The sequence below is a fragment of the Cnephaeus nilssonii genome, assembly GCF_951640355.1.
Source record: "Cnephaeus nilssonii genome assembly, chromosome: 3".
NCBI lineage: Eukaryota > Metazoa > Chordata > Mammalia > Chiroptera > Vespertilionidae > Cnephaeus > Cnephaeus nilssonii.
In genome coordinates, this window is record NC_137074.1 from 104867176 (window position 1) to 104890300 (window position 23125).

Below are 23125 nucleotides of genomic sequence, written 5' to 3' on the forward strand. Positions count from 1 at the left end.
CACACACACAGAAATATACAAGGAGGTCGTATAAGTCCCTCCCTGAAATTCCTCTAATGGTAGTATCTAGAAATCTTGATTGTAAATATTCTCTTTGATAAATTACATATCCTATCTAATAAAATGGTAATATGTAAATTACCATCACTCCGCTACACCCACGATTGGGCCAGCGGGAGGCGCAGGGGGCGGGACTCGGGGTGGCCAAGATAGCTGATTGGGCTAGCGGGATACTGAGCTCGCGTCGCCAGCGGCGGCTCTAGCTCAGCGTCTGCGCATGGCGAGCTCACGTCCCGCCGCGGACCATCAAAAGTGGGGGAGCTGGGTGCCTGTCTGCTCCAGAGGCTTCTGAAAGGCCTGGTGCACCAGCAGACAGGCACCCAGCTCCCCCGCGATCGAAAGCGAAAGCGTGTAGGGTACCCTACACGTGCATGATTCAATCATGCACTGGGCCTCTAGTAGACAATAAGAATCTCACAATAGAGAATGGAAAAGAATTATTTGTTTAGCAAGTGTTTGTTCAAATAATGTGGAATTATTTTAATAATGTATTAATGATAGGATTTAGCTTTAAAAAAATTTTTTTTTAAATCCTCACCCTAGGATTTGTTTTTATTTGTTTTAGAGAGAGAGGAAGGGGGAGAGTGTGTGAGAGAGAGAAACATCTGTGTGATAGAGACATCAATCACCTGCCTCCTGCATACACCCTGACTGGGGATTGAACCTGGATATGTGCACTGACCTGAAATCGAACTCATGACCTTTTGATGTATGGGATAACGCTCCAACCAACTGAGCCACACTGGCCAGCGCTAAAAAATTTTAAAATATATTAAAGAGTATTTTTGATGGAGCTTATTTTATAAGTCTTAAAAAGCTATTTGCTAAAAGATAACCTATTTCATTTGGTGATTTTATCTTCATTTTGTAAATTACAGCTTTTGGATTCAGTTTGGAAAGTGGTTGGGGCTCTGGAAGAGCTGGGCCAAGCTATAGTATGCCAGTTCATGCTGCAGTACAGCTGACAACTGAACAGGTGTGCTTTTCTTATATCTTGTAATCTAAAAGTGAATTTTAAATGAAGAGTGGTGTTTAAAAGGTTAAGATAAATATATATGTGCTGGTATTAGTGATCTTCAGATATATTGTTAAGTTATGAAACATGTAGAATAAACATATTATATATTGTAAACATTTATGTAAAAAGAAATCAGTGATAAAGAATATATCCATGGGCTCACATTCATACATACATTTAAAACACCTATATTGCTGTATATGCATGGGATGTTTCAGTATATTTTGTTTTCGTTGTGTTTGAAATTTTTGGATGATGCAAGTATTTTTTAAAAATTGAAGCTTGAAACTTAACTCCTTTCAGTAAGGTTGCAAATACAGTGCTAAAAAAAATAATTCCAGTTCTTTGGCATTACTCTAATTCTTAACTTTGTCAAATTTGTAATTTAGGATACTGTTATCCTGAATTAGTTTGGGGGGGGAGGGAAAGGGATATAAAATAAAGTAATGCAGATGATTCTACAAATAACACCATTTTTTTTGTCTCTACCCATCAGTATTAGTGTTAGCCTTTTTCTATTCTGATTATAATTACTGAATTTACCCTACTTATTGTTAGAAAGTCTTGAGCCTATGTCTGGTGGGTAAACCCCAGGTTACCTCTTCTAACTGTTTGGAGTTGGCCTGATTTCTTCTGGACTATTGCTATATATTCATGTGATATTTACAAAAGTAATTCTAACAGATATACATTGCTATAAAATTTTACTAGGTCCAATTTAAAGAACCAACTAAATTAGTATAAGATTGAAATCATCCCAGTATTTTATATTATACAGCAAGATTTTTACTGCAGTAATAATAAATAAAAAATCATTGACTGAAAAAAAAGTCAAATGTACCTGGTAGTATCTACCAAAATGGTTTGAATGCAACTATGTAATCCTATCTATAATAATAAAAGCGTAATATGTTAATTAGACTGGACAGCTGAACGACCTTCTGGACGAAGCTGTGGAGTCAGGGACTGAGGCAGCGGCGGTTAGGGGCGATCAGGCAGGCAGAGAGAGGCGGTTAGGGGCGATCAGGCAAGCAGGCGAGTGGTTAGGGGCAATCAGGCAGGCATGCAGGCGAGCGGTTAGGAGCCAGAGGTCCTGGATTGCGAGAGGGATGTCTGAATGCCAGTTTAGGCCCGATTCCACAGGGATCCAGCAGTCAGACATTCCCCAAGGGGTCCTGGATTGCAAGAGGGTGCAGGCCGGGCTGAGGGACCCCCCCACCCCGTGCACAAATTTTGTGCACCAGGCCTCTAGTCCTATATAATAAAAGGCTAATATGCAAATCGACTAAATGGCAGAATGACCCGTTGCTATGACATACATTGACCACCAGGGGGCAGACGCTCAACGCAGGAGCTGCCCCCTGGTGGTCAGTATGCTCCCACAGGGGGAGCGCGGCTCAGCCAGAAGCCCTGTGCTGGGCTCATGGCTGGTGAGCGCAGCAGCAGTGGCAGGAGCTTCTCCTGCCTCTGCAGCAGTGCTAAGCCAGCCGTCAGACATCCCCTGAGGACTACAAGAGGGCACATGCCAGGCTGAGGGACCCCCCAAGTGCACGAATTTCATGCACTGGGCCTCTAGTATAATCATAGAATTTCAATGGCAGGAGGAACCTTAGAGACATTCTAAATCTAGTTCATTCCTTTGATTTTACAGGAATAAGATACAGGGCCATAAAGGTTAAGTGTATTGCCCAAAGTTATTTATAGGTTTATTTGTGACAGAGCTATTACTGAAACCCAAGATTTACAACTCTATTCTATATATTCTTCCAACTGTAACATGGTTACCTTTTATACCTAAACCACTTATTCATTCTGTATTCACTGAGCAGTATAGTATTTTAAATAATTGATATACCTTTTGTTATTCAACTTTTATAGTTAAATTTCCGAGTTGTGTAATTATTATTTTAATTGTTTTGTTTCATGTTTCTTATTGCTATTTGTTGTAGCTTAAAACAGAATTTGACAAATTGTTTGAAGATCTAAAAGAAGATGATAAAACTCATGAAATGGAACCAGCTGAGGTACTTAACCAATATTTTAAATTTATTAATATCCTATTAATTTATACATTTTTTATCACAAGATTAGCTGTTTTTCAGATTCGGGGTTGGAGGGGGGGTATGAAAATGCTTATTGTACCTCTATTTATGACATTTCTTTTATTTATAGGCTATTGAAACATCATTGCTCCCACATCAAAAACAAGCTCTAGCTTGGATGATTTCCCGGGAAAACAGTAAAGAACTTCCACCATTCTGGGAACAGCGAAATGACTTATACTATAACACAATAACAAATTTTTCTGAGAAGGATCGACCAGAAAATGTCCATGGAGGAATTTTAGCTGATGATATGGGTTTGGTAATTATTCTTTTTCTTGAGTTAGTAAAATTCTATTTTGTAATTGTGATTTTATAGAAAGTAATTTTGAAGTAGGTAAGAGGAATATGTTAATGCCAGTTTGGGACTAGATTTCACTTCCAGTGTAGAACACAGTTTTTTCCTATGGTTTAAGTTAAAATAATGGTAAGTTTTTTGTTTTTCTACACTTAAGGTACAATTAAAATAATTCGTATAATGATATTAACATGTTTTTCTCAAATTTTTTAAAAGGAAAGACAACAGTGTTATGTAAAATTATTTGTAGTATATCACAAATGTGATATGCAGAATATTTAAATGTATATTTATGACTCCTTACATCAGCAGTTTTTATACTTTTTGGTCTCAGTGACCCTGTACACTAAAAAATTCTTGAGCAGCCCAAAGAGCTTTTGTTTTTGTGGGTTATATCTATTAATATATCTATGAATATTTATACTATTAGACATTAAACAAAATTTTTTAAATTATTAACTGAAAAATAACAGTTAATAAACTTACTTGTTAACATGAATAGCATATTTTTTAATGAAAAGTATTCCAAAACAAAAGCAATTTTGATAAGAAAACACACTTAGTTTTGCAAATCATTTTAATGTCTGGGCTAATAGATGACATCTGAATCTGTTCTTTTATTCAGTCCATTGTGATATGTGTTTTGTTTAAAATATGTAAAGAAATGTAATCCTTACACAGATATGTAGTTGGAAAGGGAGCAGTGTTTTAATAGCCTTTTTAGGTAAGTATATTCTTCTTTGATACAATAACAAAATCAGGCAAGTATTAGTTCATTACATATTGTAGTTATAATGTGGAACTTTAAAGTCATATCAGTGAACTTCTTATACTCTGCTCTATTAAAATCCTTTGGTATAACTTACACATTGAATACATATTTTACCCATGCATGATTTTATAACATCAGGCATTTTATAAAATCATTCACTGAGTTATACAGATCTGTCAAATGTTAATGCATTTCATTATATTATATCAACAATTTTAATTCATTGGTAATACTGTTGATCTTATTAGGCATTTACATTTTGGAAAGCTGCTATTCCCATAGTATTGGATACAAGTTTTTCAACAGTCTGATTTTTGCTCGAAAATTGAAATTTTATCATTAACAACAAATGCTATCAATTGTTTCCCTAGAAGGCGATAGACTCACTTTGTTCATTTTTCAAGAAAATGTCTGCCACTTTGTCATGAATAACTAGTTGTTGGTTATTCTTTCAAGTAAAATTAGTGATGCATAAAAAAGTGATGATGTGAAGTGATGCATGGTGGTTAGTCTCACAGTGATTTTTCCCTAGATAGCCCTCGTATTTTGGTGTCAAAAGAAGTATTTTATGTGTACTTCCCATCTTGTTATACAGAATATTTTAAAGATGTGTACTTACAAGGCAAGATTCAATAAAATTAATGTGTACTGCTTCATCAGGAATATTTTTAACATTTTTAAAGTGAAACTGGCATTTACATTTTTTTATTATGAGTGGCAGATAATACAATAACCACTATTAGAAAGTAGTGTCACCTGTTTTGTTTCATGCTAAGGCACTAGCAATTTTGCCCACCATTGCTTTTTGTGGCATTCCTATAGATGTTAACACAAATAAGGTCTTAGAAGTATTATGAAAACAGTTTTGATTGCACATAACTCCTGAAAGGGTCCTGAGGTCCCCTAGGGCCTGTGGATCACACTTTGGAAATTGGTGCCTTACACTGCTTTAAAATTCCCAGATTTGTTTCTGTCTTGCTAATTATAAATTCAGCTATGGCCAAAAATAAAAAATTGCATTTTTCTTATTTAAGAAAAACCTACAAGATATATCATGTTCTTTATAGCTTTTAAGTGTTGGAATTATATTTAAATGAAATTTAGTAAAATGATTACCTTATGTGAATACTTGGAATGACTAATAATTTTAAATTAGCTTTGAATTATATAGCAGGCAAAAGTTGTAGTTTCATGATAAAGGTATTAGTTCAGGGTTAAATGTAAACTCTTAGAACAGCAGTCATTTAATAAAACCACGTTTCTCAGAGATGTTTATAGTATTGTATGAGTAAACTAGAGGCCTGGTGCACGAAATTCATGCACTTGGCGGGGGGGGGGGTGTCCCCCAGCCTGTCCTGTGCCCTCTCACAGTGTGGGAGCCCTACAATCGATCACCCCAAAGAGGTAGGTCCTGCCCACCCATCCAGTGCTCCTTGATGGATTGCCCCAAGGAGGTAGGCTGGAGCCAGGGGTCCTGCCCCTGTGGCGTGTGCACGGGGCTGCGGGGAGCCAGCCTCCGCTGTGGCGCAGCCATCTTGTGACAGCGTAAGGGCATCGCGCATGAGGGCGTGATGACTACTTAGCCTTTTATTAGTAAGGATAATTTAATAATTTCTAACAATGCAGTGTGGGAAAGTATTTCTTAATGACACACTTTTAATTAATATGTATATTATCTATATTCTAGAGGCCCGGTGCATGAAAATTCATGCACTGGAAGGGGGGGGTCCCTCAGCCCGGCCTGCCCCCTCTCAAGGTCCGGGAGCCCTCAGGGGCGGGAAGCAACCCGGCGATCAGGGGAAGGTGACGCCCCATCACATCTCTGCTGCTGCTACTGCTGGCAGTGCAAGCCTCGGCCGGCCCTGGTTACCTGAGCCTCAGGCAGCCCTGGGCAGCTGGGCAGCTGCCATCTGAGGCTTGTCTGCACCTTGGGTGTTGGCTGGGCAGCCACCATCTGAGGCTTGCCTGTGCCTTGGGCCAGACCTGGGTGCCTGGGTGGCTGAGAGGACTGGGGGACTCCAGAGGCAGACACGTGGAGCCGCCGGGCCCGCCCTCAGGCGCCTGCCGCCCCAGCTGGGCTGAGGGGACTGGGCGCCACCATCTTGTGTCTGTAGGCACCGCCATCTTTGAGGGTGGGGCAGTCAATTAGCATATTCCCCCCTTATTGGCTGTGGGTGCTGCCACCTTTGTGATGGCATGAGGGTCAATTAGCATATTCCCGCTTTATTAGATAGGATATAAAGAGGTACTATACAAATTAGGCCAGGACACTGTGATAGTCATGACCAGTCAGGAGGAGGATGCACACAGGTGAGGCCCAGAGTGGAGACGAAGACAGAGGCAGGTGGCCCTGGAGCAGCCACTAACAGAGGAGCCTGGGGCAGACACTGATAGGGGGGCCTGGGGCCACCCAAGCCACCACACTGGCTCTGATAGCTGCAGAGCAGACACAGAAGGGGGGCCTGGGGCTGCTCCAGCCGCAGCGCAATGGCAGTCCCGCCTCTTTGCGTGAGCTGCAGAGGAAACACCTTTTCTGACTGCTCATTGGCTCAGCTCCCAGTACGCCACTCACAGTGTTCTTGGTAACTTGGGTAATAAGGATCCAAGAAGGTGATCTAGGGTTTTTCCACCTCACTCCTGGAGGAAAAAACGAAGGTCCGCTGCTGGAGGGCTAAGAAATGCCATATCCTGCCCTAGCTGGTTTGGCTCAGTGGATAGAGCCTCGGCCTTCGGACAGCAGGGTCCAAGTTCAATTCTGGTCAAGGGCATGTACCTAGGTTACCGGCTCCTCCCTCACTGGGGCCCAGGTCAGGGCTCATGCAGGAGGCAACCAATCGAAGTGTCCCTCTCACATTGATGTTTCTCTCTGTCTTTCCCTCTCTCTTTCACAGTCTCTAAAAATCAATGGAAAAATATCCTTAGGTGAGGATTAAAAAAGAAAGAAAGAAATGTCATATTCTATGAAAGAGACATCTTGAAAATGCCTAAAGAAAGTTGTCATTTTTTCGTGGTGAAGGGAATGGAGTCCGTGTTGATGAAAACACCTTGTGGCTGTGGTGGCGGGCAGTTGCAGCAGCAGCAGGATGATGGGGGTGGTGCCTTCCCTTAATTAGCCAGTTGCCTACCATAGAGGGAGGCCAGACTGCGGCTAAGCCATCAGTAGGACATCCCTTGAGGGGTCCCAGACCATGACAGGGTACAGGCTGGGCTGAGGGACCTCCCCCCTTCCCCCCACCCCCCCGTGTACGAATTTCATGCACTGGGCCTCTAGTTTAATATAATAATCAGTACACTTCTGTGGCTTTAAATGGTGTTTGATATTTACTTAATTGATTTTAAATTGGTTTTGGAATGTTCTCTCATCAACTGGGTTTTAGAATCTGACCATTTGTCTTTTTGAAACATTTTAAGGGCAAAACTCTTACAGCCATTGCAGTAATTCTTACCAACTTCCATGATGGTAAACCTCTTCCTGTTGAAAGAATTAAAAAAAATCAACTGAAGAAGGTAAAATATTAGTAAATGTGTTTTTTTTTTTTCCTCTGAAGTCTTTGGTTTATTTTTAAAACTTTTAATTTTGTCATTAAAAAATAATTGCCAAAAAATTTATAATATGCATTGTTTTCAGAGCATCAGGTCTTTCTCATTTGTTACTAATAAGAGTGAAAATCAGTGCCACATTCTTGAGGGCATTTTGGTAATTTGTATCAAGAGCCTTGAAAATGTTTATAATCTTCCACTCAATAATGCTATTTTAAAGAAACTACCTAAAGAAGTTATCAGAAATGTATTTTTTCCAAAGAGAAAAGTACAAGTTTATTTTCCCCTGGCATTATTTTAAACACAAAAAAGAAACACCTCTCAGTAAGCTAATAGTTAAATTATAAAATAGATGTAAAATTTAATAGTTATACAAAATTAAAATTCTATTTTTGAAGAATATTGTCATGATATTTTTTTAGTTAAAAAAAGCGAGTGGCACCCTCTCTGGTGTTGCTCAGTGGTTAAAATGTCAGCCCACACAATCAAGGGTCTCCAGTTCGATTCCTGGTCAAGGACATATACCTGGGTTGCAGGTTAGATCCCCAGCCCTGATTGGGGTGCGTGCAGGAGGCACCAATCAATGTGTCTCTTTTACACTGATATTTCTCTCTTTCTCTCTCTCTCCCTCTCTCTTTCTCTCCCTCTCCCTTTCTTTCCCTCTCTCCCTCTCTTTTTCTTTCCTCTTCCCTGCCCTCGCTCCCTTCCACTTTTTCTAAAAATCAATGGAAAAAAATATCCTTGGGTGAGGATTAACAAAAAAAACAGGGCCAAGTCCACATCTGTATATAGTGTTTGACTCCTCATTTTTTAAATACATATTTATGTATATCTAAGTATAGTTATACACTATATGTGCCAAAATGTTAATAGTGATAATTATGATCTAATGATAAGAATATGGGTGACTTTTGATAATTAACTTTATGTGTGTGTGTCAGATGTATGCTTAATATAGTTATATTCAGTTTATAATAATTAAAGTGAATTCATTTTATAGAAAAATAAATATTAAAGTGAAACAGTATTCTTTGTTCTGAGCTGAAAATTCAAAGAACTTAAAGTAGGAAATAACTAAGCAAAAGATCTGTGCAAAAATATTTTTTAAGACTTCTAAATTTTTAGATTTCAAAGAGACTGCACTCCAGTTTCCTGCCATTGATTAATAAATTTATTAATGTCTGCACTTAGTTGCATTTTCTTCTTTAAACTTTCATTGCGAGTTTAACTCTGTTATCTGAGATCTAATTCCCTACCTGAATAGTCTATTGCTTTATATACTGTTATTTTTACATTTGGTCATTAAAAGAAAAGCACCTAAGATTATTTATAGCTTCAGTGTCAGTTATCAATTTGAAACTTATCTATTATCAGTAAGACTCTCCCTTCCCCCTCCCCCCCCCCCCCCCCGCCCCAAGATTAGCCATGCGTTTAAGGTGTTGTATATTTGGAAGTTTTTGGATAGTTTGCTATATTAATTGAAATTGAGGCTGAAAATGTGATTTCCAGCTTAGAATTTATTGTAACAAAAATTCCAGTATTTTAAGTAGATTTAGATATTCCAAGCTTAACAGAGTAAAATATAATTGATTTAAATTTCATTAGATGATTGGATAGGTTGGACGTTGTAGAAAATTTGTCTTTGAACTCTATGGAGAAAAAGCTTGCCTAAATAAAATTAATATAAAATGAATAACGTAAAGAGTATCTTTTATTTGTGGATACAATTTTAGATTTTTTTGCATACTGTTTAATAAAAATGGTTGTACTAACTATTGAAGAAGATCGAAAAGCATTTTTAATATTAGTTTCTTGGAGTTATTAATGCTTTAAAAATTATCTAAAATAACTCTTCTAGCTACATATCTCTAAAAATGTTACATTTTGGATTTTCCCACCCATACCATTCGAAGGGGATATATCTTCTTTCAGTCACATTTTTAATAAATCCTAACTGTCATGGGATTTTGTAAAATGTTTAAAATTCTGTGTTTTTTTAAAACTAAAATTAAATATCCTTTATTAGCCCTAATTTTCAGCAAAAATTATTATACTCCTGTCTACCAATCCTGCCCTCCATTCTGAGGTTTTGATTTATAATATGACAACTTCACCTAGTTCTTTTTTTTAACCTGCAAGAATGAATTCAATTAAACCCCATTTTATTTGGGTTTATTCCTACTTATAGAATCAAGTCAAGAATTAGAAGTAAGATGGGAGGAATCCTTCCTTACTAGACTCAGTTAAAAATATTTTCATGAAGAAGTATAAAGTTTTACTTTTATAGAAGTTTTTGTACTCATGTGTACATTGATGCATTTTGAAACAAAAGGGTATACATGAAGGAAAAAGGAAAGTCAGGTTGACAGGAAAATCCCAGATAGAGTAAAACAGGAGAGAAAAAGCATAGCAATGGCAGCCTCATTAAAGATCTATTACTTGCTGTAGGGACTCTTGTTTTGAAAGCTTATCATCTGAGAATTTCTTTTAATTCTAAAGTAACTCCCATTTCATGAATGTTTCTCCTAGTAACTAACATGCCATTTATAACTGAAGTTTGCTTTTTGTATTATTTTTGCAAGGTAAAGACCAACTACTTTTCTTTTTTGAGATACCTGTGAAAGAATTTTAATCAGTTTGTGTATTTTTTATTTTTACTTAATGCACCTTTCCCCTTTGCTCCAGAATGGAGTAACAGCTTAAATAGTCTTTTTTATGTAAAATAAACAAATATATGCCGAAACCGGTTTGGCTCAGTGGATAGAGCGTCGGTCTGCGGACTGAAAGGTCCCAGGTTCGATTCCGGTCAAGGGCATGTACATTGGTTGCGGGCACATCCCCGGTAGGGGGTGTGCAAGAGGCAGCTGGTCGATGTTTCCCTCTCATCGATGTTTCTAGCTCTCTGTCCCTCTCCTTTCCTCTCTGTAAAAAGTCAATAAAATATAAAAAAATAAATAAATAAAAGAAATATAAAATAGGATACATTTTAAGCTTATTTAAAAGTGACAACAGTACTATGTAACAAATATGCCTTTTCATCCAGGAATGTAATATTAATAATGGATCTATGAAACTTGGAAGAAACAATACCAGTGAAAAGACAGATGAACTAACCAAAGGTAAACTTTAATTTTCAATATCTCATATTTTATTGAGATTTTTAAATTATTATTTTCAAATCTTTATTGTTGAAAGTATAACATACGTTCCCCCTTCCCCCCCACTGACCTCTTCTAGCCTGTCCCGCCCCCTATCCCAGGCCTTCACCATCCTATTGTGAGATTATTCTAAGTTAATTATGTAATTCTAGCGCTGGAGCTCTGTGCTGTACAAAAACTTCCAATCCCTTTTTCTGAAGGACGATAGTCAGGAAAAATTTCATCAAGGAGGTGATGATGGAATTGGGTGGTAGTACATCAGGCAGAGAAGCTGAGGAAGAGCATTTTTGGTTGAGCAACATACCCTGTGAAAGGTAGTAAAACAGCAAAATAAAAACACAGTCATAGAGCATATTTTGTTCTGGGACCTCAGAGTAGTTTATGGTATTTATAGTGTAACTAGGGGCCCAGTGCATGAATTCGTGCACCTTAAAAATAACTGTGGGCCGTGGGGCTGTGGGGGGCACAGGGGTGGGTCTCAGCTCATCCTCCGAGCCCCAACCCGGACCCTCCTGCTGCAGCCCCCAGTCCCATCTGCCTGCAGCCCCACTCCTGCTCCCACGCACTGACGGCACTGGCCCCACTCGTACCCACAGACGGTGTGGAGCAATTGGGGCTGGCGCCAGCAGCGGATGCAAGCGGGGCTGGCACCCTCAATGGGTGCGAGCGGCTGCTGCTGCCCCGATCGCTCTTTAGGAGCAGGGGAAGGTGGAGAAGTTCTCAGAGGTGATTGGGTCAGCAGCCACCTCTTGCACCCACTGATAGTGCCGAGCGATTGGGACTGGGGCTGGGTGCCGGCAGTGGGTGTGAGTGGCATCTCTGGCGCCGGCAACGGGTGCAAGAGGCAGCTGCCGGCCCGATTGCCCCTCAGGAGCAGGGGGAGGTGGAGAAGCCCTGCGGGGTGATCAGAGCCGGCAGCTGCCGCTCACACCCAATGACGGCATCAAGTGATCGGGGCTGGCGCCGGGCTCTGGCAACAGGTACTAGCAGGGCTAGCGCCAGCAACAGATGCGAGCCACAGGACCATCGCGTGCGGGACAAAGAATTTTCAGTAACCACCAGAGTCTCGCCCTGATGATGGCAACCGGTGCCCCGCCTTGGTCTGGCGCCCCCGCTCACCTGCTCTACCATCACGCCATGGCCGATGCCCACCATGTTCTGTCATCTGCTGCCTGTTGCCAACATCTGCCATGTTCCGTGTGCACCCCCCTGGTGGTCAGTGCACGTCATAGAGACCTGTTGTTTGGTTGTTCTACAATTCAGTCTATTTGCATATTAGAGTTTTATATATGTAGATGTGCATGGACAGCAGCACCTATGGAAAGAGGTTAGAAACAAATTCTGAAGTCAGGAGAAGTAATGAGATCTCTGGACTGAGCAGTTATATGGTTGGACTTAGGAATCACTTCACAAATTAATTTCTGAAGATTGATTAGAGCAGAACAGGCTGAAAATATTTTAAGAATAGTAGGTGAAGAATTGGAAATACAACTGTGTGCTATTGGCAGTTTATCTTTGAGATAGGAGAAGGAAATAGATAGTTAGAAAAAGATACAGAATTGAGGGTGTATTGTTTTGTTTTCAAACATTTTTTAAAATATATTTTTACTGATTTCAGAGAGGAAGAGAGAGGGAGAGAAAGATAGATCAATTATGAGAGAGAGTCATTGATTGACTGCCTCCTGCACGCCTCCCACTGGGCATCTGCACTTGACCGGAATTGAACCCAGGACCCTTCAGTCCATAGGCCGACACTCTATCCACTGAGCCAAAATGGTTAGGGTGAGGGTTTTCTTGTTGTCTATTTTTTAGTTTAAGAAAGAAACCCATGGATAGGAAGATTTTGAATACAATAGAGAGAATATTTTATAGGCCTGTGGGAGGAATTGAGATAAAGAGAACAGGTAGATGAGTTAGCATTAGAAAGAAAGAAAATATAGCTCAGGGAAAATACAGATAATTGAGGAAGTAAAAAGGTAGAAAAAATGGCAGTTTAAAGAAGACTAGAGGTCCAGTGCACAAAATTTGTGCACGGTGTGTGTGTGTGTGTGTGTGTGTGTGTGTGTGTGTCCCTTAGCCCAGCCTGCACCCTCTCCAATCAGGGACACCCCGGTGGGATCGGACCTAAGCGGGCAGTCAGACATCCCTCTCACAATCCAGGACTGCTGGCTCCCAAACGCTCGCCTGCCTGCCTGCCTGATTGCCCCAAACAGCTTCTGCCTGCCAGCCTGATCACCCCCTAACCACTCCCCTGCTAGCCTGATTGACGCCTAACTGCTCCCTTGCCGGCCTGGTCACCCCTAACTGCCCTGCCCTGCCGGCCTGGTCACACCCAACTGTCCTCCCCTGCCGGCCTGGTTGCCCCCAACTGCCCTCCCCTGCCGGCCTAGTCCCTCCCAACTGCCCTCCCCTGCAGGCCTGGTCACCCCCAACTGCCATCCCCTGTAGGCCTGGTCACCCCTAAATGCCCTCCCCTGCCGGCCTGGTCACCCTTAACTGCCCTCCCCTGCCGGCCTGATTGCCCATAACTGCCCTCCCTTGCCAGTCTGGTCGCCCCTAACTGCCCTCCCATGCAGGCCTGGTCGCCCCCAACTGCTCTCCCCTGCAGGCCTGCTCACCCTCAACTGCCCTCCTGTGCAGGCTTGGTCACCCCCAACTGCCCTCCCCTGCAGGCCTGATTGCCCCCAATTGCCCTCCCCTGCAGGCCTGGTTCCCCCCCCCCAACTGCATTCCCCTGCTGGCCTGGTCCCCCCCAACTGCCCTCCCCTGCAGGCCTGGTTTCCCCTAACTGCCCTCCCCTGCTGATCTGGTCACCCCCAACTGCCCTCCCTTGCAGGCTTGGTTCCTTCCAACTGCCCTCCGCTGCTGGCCATCTTGTGGCGGCCATCTTTGTCCACATGGGGCGGCCATCTTGTGTTTTGGGATGACGGTCAATTTGCATATTACCTCTTTATTATATAGGACTAGAGGCACGATGCACGAAAGTCGTTCAAGGGGCTTGGCCCTAGCAGCCCTGGCTGCCTCGCGCAGCCCTTGCAGCTCCTCGCAGCCTCAGCTGGCCTTTGCAGCCCTGGCTTTGTTTGGAAGGTCATCCAGATGGTCTTCCGGAAGGTCGTCCAGACGATCGTTCTGCTGTTCGGTCTAATTAGCATATTAGCTCTTTATTATATAGGAATAGAGGCCTGGTGCACGAAAATTTGTGCACTGGCGGGGGGTGTGGTGGTCCCTCAGCCCAATCTGCCCTCTCTCACAGTCCAGGAGCCCTCAGGGGATATCTTACTGACGGCTTAGCCGGAGTCTGGCCTCCCTCTGCAGGAGGCCTCCGGCCGATAATGGGAAGGCACTGCCCTCATCACCCTCTTGGTGCTGCTGCCTCTGGCCTCCCTCTGAGGGAGGTGACCAGGCCAATCAGGGGAAGGCGACACCCCCATCATGCCGCTGCTGCTGCCACTGCCAGCCGCCACGGCTGCCTGAGCCTCATCATGGTCTTTGCAGCAGCAGCCACCATTCCCGTCTTGCCTGAGCCTTGGCCCGGCCCTTGCAGCAGCAGCAACAGCTGCAGCTTTGTCTGGAAGACATCTGATTTAATTAGCATATTACCCTGTTATTAGTATAGATTGCTATCTACTTACTGTTTATTTTTTTCCAGCAGCTCTCAGCTGCCTTGGTACATCAGGAAATTCAGCCAATCTGGGGATTGGCTGGATGACTACAGGGGAAAGACTGGGTACAAAACAAATTGAAGGTACTTTTTTATGAGAAAACACTAGAATAGGAAACAAGTAGAGTAGCTGGCTGATTGAAAGGGCAGGAATGGAGATATTAAGAAGTTGTAATTCAATTCAAATGTATTTTTAAAAAGTTGTATTATTGAGTTGTAAAACCAGGGTTTTAAGAAGGATTATTGCTAGCCTAAGAATTTACTAATATTTTATATATTTGTCCTTTTCTTTAAAATGGAAGGATCAAGGTGTAGCGGAGAACCCAGTATTTCACATGTCAAGGGAAAGAGTAAATATCCCAGGTCAGAATTGTCTAGTTCCTGCTCCAAAAGGTAAACTCTTATTAAGATTTGATAATATATAATTTGTTTATTTAAATTTATTTCTCCATTTTTTTTTTTTTACATATAGGAGAGAAAGAGGACCATTATATCTGAGTTACATAGTTTTTTAAATACATTTTTTATTTGAAATTGACAAAAAGCACTGTGATTTAGGCAGGTAGGAAAGTAATAATCTATAAAATAAGTGAATTGATAATTTATTTTTAATTTTTGTGAAGGTGACTGGCAGCAATGGCTGTTAGTCATTCTGTTAATTTACCACTACAGACCACCACAGGTTTGTTTAGCACATCAGTGAATTATTAATTTTTAATCCCCTGTCTTTCTACTATTTTTTTTCCTATTTCTTTCACATAGGAACTAAGATCTAGCTTCTGGGGTTTTTATTTTTGTTGAAACTTTAGAAGAGCTTTATGAATTAGAGGAGATAAAAACTGACATTTTATTAGATAGTTTGACAAAAGCACTTTTTGCTCATCTCAGTTCTTTCTTTACTGTTAGTGGAAATAAGACACAATAAAGTCATTTATGGAGAGTATTATATTAATGTAGACTAGAAGGGGATATTTGAATAAAACACACAATCCCCTCTGATCTCAACTTGAATCTGTTAATGTTATAAATTTCATTTACCTTCTGAAGTAGATCTAAATATTTGGCTTTTATTGTATTTTCCACCATCAGTATTGTCTGGGTAACCTCAAATCTGAGTTTCTGTTAGCTGTTTCACCAATAAAGACGTCAAACTGGGTATCTGTTAATTGTCTTCTATCATTAAAACCTGTCTACACTGAGCACAGAACCAGGACTCATCAGTTTTCTCTCAAATATCAAATCTTACAACTCTGAACTGACCAGGAAACTAGTTAACAGCTCTATTAGGTGGACCAGATCGGGTTAAAGGACAGAGAAATAATTATAATGAGGACATGATAAAACTAAAAACAACCAACACATATATTAATTACATCCAGTACACGTATATTTACCGTGTAACTGACTATTTTAGGGGCTTTGTTTGTACTAACATTTTATCCAGTGAAGTGGATTGTATCTATTTCTGTTTTCCAAATGGGGAAACTGAGGCATAGAGGACCATTAAATAGCTTACCTAAAGTCACATAACAAATAAGTGGCAGAATGGGGATTTGAATCTGTGCAGTCTGACTATAGAACCCATTATACTTAGGCATTTAACAACTGTAATATACTTTTTATACACAAAATTTACAAAGTTTTTCATTGTGGAAGATTTATATTATTGCCTCTTAGCTGCTTATTTCCTTATATTGGAAGTCTTTTATTTGATAAGATTCATTTCATTTCTTTTTTGTTCTAATTTTATGTGTTTGAATTGAATTGAACTCAGTATTGAAATGATTACTATTTTAGAATGGTTTACTTTTTCAAGTTTATTTTAATAGTGATAACTGCATTTTGCATAGTAAATGCATCTGGTTATGAACACAGAATACTTTGACTTTCGATGGTGGGCACCCAATGCAACATACATATCATGTATCATAGAAATGTACACTTGACACCTATATGACCCTATTAACCAGCTTTAGCCCAGTAAATTTAATTATTTAATAATCTTTATTGTTCAGATTATTACATATGTTCCTCTCCCCCCCCCCCATAGTTCCCTCCACCAGGTTCCCACCACACACCAGGCCTTTGCCCCCCACTATCCTCGTCCATAGATGTAAGCTCTTTGTCCAATCTCTTCCCACACCCCCAACAACCCCTTCCCCCCGAGAATTGTCTGATTCTTACATTCACCAGTTTGTTCTGTTCATCATATTCATTTGATTTTTAGATTTACTAGTTGATAGATAAGTATTTGGTATCACTTTGTTTTTCATAAATTTTTATTTACCTTTTTCTTCTTCTTCCTCTTCTTAAAGAATATCCTTCAGCATTTCATATAATACTGGTTTGGTGGTGAAACTCTTTATCTGACCTTCAATTCTAAATGATAGCTTTGCTGGATAGAATAATCTTGGTTATAGGTTCTTGCTATGCATCACTTTGAATATTTCTTGCTACTCCCTTCTGGCCTGCATAGTTTCTGTTGAGAAATCAGCTGAGAGTTGTATGGGTACACCCTTGTAGGTAACTAACTGTTTTTCTCTTGCTGCTTTTAAGATTCTCTCTTTGTCTTTTGCCCTTGGCATTTTAATTATGATGTGTCTTGGTGTGGTCCTCTTTGGATTCCTCTTGTTTGAGGTTCTCTGCGCTTCCTGGACTTGTAAGTCTATTTCTTTCACCAGGTGGGGGAAGTTTTCTGTCATTATTTCTTCAAATAGGTTTTCAATATCCTGCTCACTTTCTTCTTCTGGCACCCCCATAATTCGGATGTTGGTATGCTTGAAGTTGTTCCAGAGGCTCATTACACTATCTTCATATGTTTGGATTCTTTTTGCTTTTTGTTTTTCCAGTTGGGTGTTTTTTGCTTCTTCGTATTTCAAATCTTTGACTTGATTCTTGGGATTCTCTTATCTGCTGTTGAATCTCTGTATTATTCTTTATTATCTCTGTATTATTCTTTATTTCAGTCAGTGTATGCTTAATTTCTGACTGGTCCTTTTCCATTTTTTTGGCATCCTCACTAAGATCCTTAAAGATCTCACTAAGTTCCTCGGAGGTTTCTAGAAGACTCTTGAGTAACCTTATAACTGTTGGTTTTGAACTCTATATCCAGTATTTTGCTTTCATCCATTTCTTTCATTTGTGACCTGTTTCTTTGTCTCCACATTTTGGCTGCTTCCCTGTGTTTTTTTCCATGTACTGGGTAGCTGCTAAGTCTCCTTGAGTTGATAGCGTGGCTTTGTGTGCTAGGTGTACTATAGGGCCCAGTGGCTCAGCCTCCCCAGTCACCTGAGGTAGACACTCTTGGTGCACCCCTTTCTGGGCTGTGTGCACTATCTTGTTGTAGTTAAGCCTTGATTGCTGTTGGTATCACTGGGAGGAATTGACCTCCAGGCCAATTGGCTGTGAGGACCAGCTGTGTCTACACTGGAAGAGCTGCTGTTTAGGAGACACCCTTATGGGGCAGGACTTGCTTCAGTGGGGCTTTGGGTGCCCCTTGACTTTGTCACTTATGGATGTGAAGAGTTGTAATCTGGTATGGTCTCACACTAAACAGTGGGTACACTGGCTCTTGGATCTCCAAGGAGGTGCAAAGTCAGCCACTGCCTGGGGCTGCCCAGCAGGAGCTTTAGAGAGATCTGCAGAATCCTCCTCTTTGTATTGGGTTTGGAAGTGCCCAGATGAGGCCCAACTATGTAGCAAGGCAGGCTGCTACTGCTGCTGCCTGTTTAACAGGTTTTAGGCTGAGAAAGGACAGGCCATTCATGCAAAAGCTACTGTGCACAGCTTGGGTTGGGTTGTAAATTGGGTGGGGCGGGGTCTCGGAATCACCAGGGTGGAGCAAACAGCAATGGGTGCCAGTCAGCCCTGCCCTGGAGAGGTCCCCGCTTCCCTGCTTAGGAACAATGATGGCTGCAAGCACCTCTGAAAGAAAGCCACCCTTGCGTTCCTGTCCTGATGCCAGATAGTCCAGTTTCTCCCTGTATGTGTCTGGGTCCCCCAGAGTCTCACCCGGAACTGAAATTCAGAGCAAGCTGGAGCTTGTGTCTCCCTCCTGATTAAAAAAGCAGCACACCCGGGTGCCAGCACTTTTCGCACCTCCACACCTCCTACCAGTCTCAATGAGCTTTCTTCACCTCTCTAGTTTGGAACTGCCACTCAGCCAGCTTTTCCGCAGTTCTGAATGATAGTTGTTCTGCCTTTTAGTTGTAATTTTGATGTGGTTGTGAGAGGCAGCAAGTATAGGTGTTTACCTATGCCTCCATCTTGATTCTCCTCAATAAATTTAATTTAAAAAAAAAGAAAACAGCCGAAACCGGTTTGGCTCAGTGGATAGAGCATCGGCCTTCGGACTCAAAGGTCCCAGGTTCGATTCCGGTCAAGGGCATGTACCTTGGTTGCGGGCACATCCAAAGTAGGGGGTGTGCAAGAGGCAGCTGATCGATGTTTCTCTCTCATCGATGTTTCTAACTCTCTATCCCTCTCTCTTCCTCTCTTTAAAAAACAATAATATATATATGTATATAAAAAAAAGAAAACACAATGCTTGTAGAAAATTTGACTTTCATTTGTCAAATAAAGTTTTACTTTAATATTTTTCAAAATATAAGTGGGGAAGACAAAAAGCATTTATATTGCATTTGTTAAACATGTTTTTATTTATAATTTTGTTTTGGGTTGATAAAAAAATTTTGATATATTTAATTTTAGAAGAAAAACTGCTGTCCAGTATACTGAAAGCAGCGATTCAGAGGAAATTGAAACTAGTGAATTGCTACAGAAAATGAAAGGTAATATGAAATGGATATGATTTGATGCTGTGTCCTGTATTCTAATTTTTTTGTGTGAGCATTTTTGTATTTGGTTGTTTGTAGGCAAACTGGGAACTGCACAATCAGAAACTAAAAGCAGAATTAAAGGTCTGTATGTACATTTCACTATCTGTAATCTGCACTTCAAATTATTAAAGAAAAAAACATTGATTTGCATCTCTCAAACTTAGAATTCTTTAGTAATAGGTCTTAAACTTGACTGCAGATTATATATGAACTATTCATGGAGCTTACCAGGGATATTAATTGAATGAGGCAAATTGAAAGAATAGTTTCAAAATAAAATGTAAGAGGAATTATTTAAACCAACTTTAAATAAGACAAAATGATTTTTTTACTACTTATAAAATTACTTTGATAAAACCTTATTCATACCTGTCTAAATTGTAATTTCAAAAGTATGGTGGGAGTATGTTCTTGGAAATAGTATATTCACATTATCATACAAATGTATGAATAACCAATGATTATTTTTACATTTCCCTTTATCTTTAAAACATATTCTTTATTTTCTTTTCCGCTAAATGAGATCATATTGTTTCCTAATTACCTGAGAAATTGCATTTGGAAAATAACTCATCAACATTGATTGACCTGAAAATTTGGCATCCTTATTGAAAGTCAGATACTTGTTTCCTTGAAAAAATTCTCCTTCCACCTGGGAGCTGAATCACTTTGCATATGGCTGCTTCTACTTTTACATCTCTTCCTCAGGAAGATATGCTTAGTGTCAGAAGAGGCAATTTTGTATTTGGTTGTTTTATTCTTTTTTAATAATATAAGCTCTTAAGGTAGTGTGGCAATGGTATTCTATTTTCTATTCTCAGAAAGTACCTGTGCCTAAGCACAGGAGAAAATGTTTTCAAATATCTTAATGATTCTGTGGTTTTTAACTTCAGCAGGATCTTCTAAGGTTAAAGAAGATACAGAGTTTGCATGTGCACTTATTTCATCTACTCCTGCAACAAAAAAGAAAATGTTGAAAAAGGGTCAGTAAATCTACAGGGTTTTGAGCTTTTGTTTGTTTGGTTTTTTTCAGTGAAAAATATTTTAGATGACAAAAGTTATAAAACCATATTATAAGAAGTTTAGAAAGTAGAGAAAGGAAAAAAATTCATAATCCCATTAAAAAAGATATGTTTTGATGTGTTTTCTGTCTAGTACCTTTTGTATTTTATTTATTTTAGTTAGGTGGGAAATTGATGGGAGGAGGTCCCTTACTCATCTGAGTAGCAGGGTTATTTCTTCTAGTAAAGGTACAGATCAATTTATGGCTGCTTTAAAAACTTAATTTAATTTAAATTATAATAAAGGTTTACTACTTGGTATAAGTAGAATCTGCTTTTCACTTAAGAATGTTAATGATCTTTATTATTTATTGTAATTTTGTATTTTTTAATTGATAGGAAATCAACACTGCTTAGAAGTCTCAGTATTGGAGATGGAAAGAGATTGAACTAGGATTAAGGAAATTTGGGACAATTTATATCTCTGTATCTTAGTTTCCTCTATTTTACATGTTGCAGATATAACAGACAAAAGTGTATTTTCATGGAACTTATGCCTAATTATCGAGAAAACATAAAATTAATAAACATAATTATAGACAATAAATGCTGTGAAAAAACAAAGGAACATGATGAAATAAAGATTGACCGAAGGAGTCTGTGTAATGTGATATTTGAGCTAACACAGAATGATGAAAAAGAGCTAACTTTTTGCTTAAGAATCAAACAATTAGGAATAGAAAATGTAGGCATTTCAGATAGATTATTTTTAACCCCAATTTTAGGAATTTTAAGAAATTTTGAATTTAGTTGAGATGTGATTTAGATAGAATTAGAATTGAGATAGAATTAAGTTCACACAAAAAGTTCCTTTCTGTTGCAGACACATCGTGGTAATACAGGAGAGAAACTTAAAAAAAAAATCATAGCTGATCTAAAACCCAAATAAAGATATTTCTGGAATAGAAATAGAATAAAAACAAAAATCAGTGCATGGAGATAGAAACCATGTATTGTGGTAAATAGTGATTTAAAAAAAATAAGACACACAAAGGCATAGAAAAAGATTAAATTCAACATTTAAAATTTCCATGCATCAATAGGTACCATAAATATGAAAAACGTTAAGGCTGAAGAAGATATTTGTGATTAAGTGTAACTTAGAAAGGATTAATATCTAGAATATGTAAAGAATCATCTGTTGTCATTTCGAAAAAGACAGTACAGTAGGGGAATAGCCACTAAGAATATAAATGTATAGTTCTAAGAAAGAAAACCCCAATAACCAATAAATATAGGAAAATATATGCAGGTTCAATCATTGGGGAAATGCAAATTAAGGGAACAGTGAGATACTGTCTCACCCATCATATTTACAAACATTTAAAAATCTTAATGCCAAGTATAGGCAAGGTTGTGAGCAACAGGAAGTCTCATGCACTGTAGATGGGAATGTAAATTACCGTGGAGAGCAGCTAGACCAAATGCAATGAAGCTATAAATAGACCACCTAGAACTCTGTAGATGTGTACAAGGAGACATGAAAAACCAGTTTTCATTGATGCCTTATATAGTGAAATACTGGAAATAATGTAAATACTGCCCAATAAGGGAATCAATACTAATAAAAGGGTAATATGCTAATTAGACCGGACGTCTTCCAGATGTCCATCCGTTCAAAGCCACAGTGGCTGCGAGGGCCAAGGGCCGGTGGCACAAGAGAAGGAGAAAAGCCGCCCACCCCACGGTCCCAGGCGCCAGTGCCTGCAGCTGCGGCCCAGGAAAGGGAGAAAAGCTGCCCACCTCGTGATCCCCTGTGGCTGTGGCCAGCCTGCGTGAAGTCAGCCTGGGTCCTGGGTGCCTGCGGCCAGCTGGATGAGGGAATCCTGGGCCCCGGATATAGGACTGAGGCAGAGGTGGTTAGAGGTGATCAGGCTGGCAGGGGAGCACTTAGGGGCGATCAGGCAGGCAGGCGGAGGGGTTGGGGTGATCAGGCAGGAAGGCAGGTGAGTGGTTAGGAGCCAGCGGTCCCGGATTGAGAGAGGCATATCCAGCGGGTCCCGGATTGGAGAGGGTGCAGGCCAGGCTGAGGGACTCCCTCCGCCGTGCACGAATTTTGTGCACCGGGCCTCTAGTCTATAATAATAAAAGCGTAATATGCTAATTTGACCAGACGTCCTTCTGGACGTCCTTCCGGACGAAGGCAGGGCTGTGAGGGAAGCCTGGGTCCGGGGTGCCTGCTGGCGGCTGGAGGGAATCCCAGTTCCCAGGTGCCTGCCAGCAGCCGGAGGGAAGCCTGGGTCCCGGGTGCCAGAGGGAAGCCGGTGCCTGCAGCCGGGGGAAGGAAGGCCTACTCTTGCATGCATTTTGTGCATCAGGCCTCTAGTGGAAAATAAAATTGGAGGGTGTTTTTTCATAGGCTGCCTGAGTAGCCTCACAACATAGCAGTTGCCTTCCCCCAGAGAAAGTGATCAGGGTAAGAGAGAGCATCTAAGGGAGAGAAACTGCATTTTTTATAAATTAGTCTCAGAAGTGATATGTCACTTCTGACATATCCTTTTGGTCCACAGACCAACCTCAGTGGAGTGTGGGGTGGGACTACACAAGGTTGTGACTATCAGGAAGTGGATTATCATTGGGGGCCATCTTGGTGTCTGGCTACCACATTAACCATAGT

General features: G+C 40.4%; 1 protein-coding gene across 9 annotated transcripts in view; it reads left to right on the forward strand.

The window, feature by feature from the left end:
* Positions 1-23125, forward strand: part of HLTF (helicase like transcription factor) — a 111284-nt gene that overhangs the window by 21785 nt on the left and 66374 nt on the right. For 4 of the 9 annotated variants that reach the window (XM_079763930.1, XM_079763932.1, XM_079763925.1 and 1 more), the window contains exons 6-14: positions 939-1036; positions 3028-3102; positions 3251-3442; positions 7662-7757; positions 10834-10909; positions 14912-15002; positions 19320-19399; positions 19484-19528; positions 20341-20430. In XM_079763930.1, coding sequence (XP_079620056.1) covers positions 939-1036; positions 3028-3102; positions 3251-3442; positions 7662-7757; positions 10834-10909; positions 14912-15002; positions 19320-19399; positions 19484-19528; positions 20341-20430 — 843 coding nt within the window. The remainder of the gene's footprint in view (positions 1-938; positions 1037-3027; positions 3103-3250; positions 3443-7661; positions 7758-10833; positions 10910-14911; positions 15003-19319; positions 19400-19483; positions 19529-20340; positions 20431-23125) is intronic. The other 5 variants (XM_079763931.1, XM_079763933.1, XM_079763926.1 and 2 more) reach the window with 3 other exon arrangements.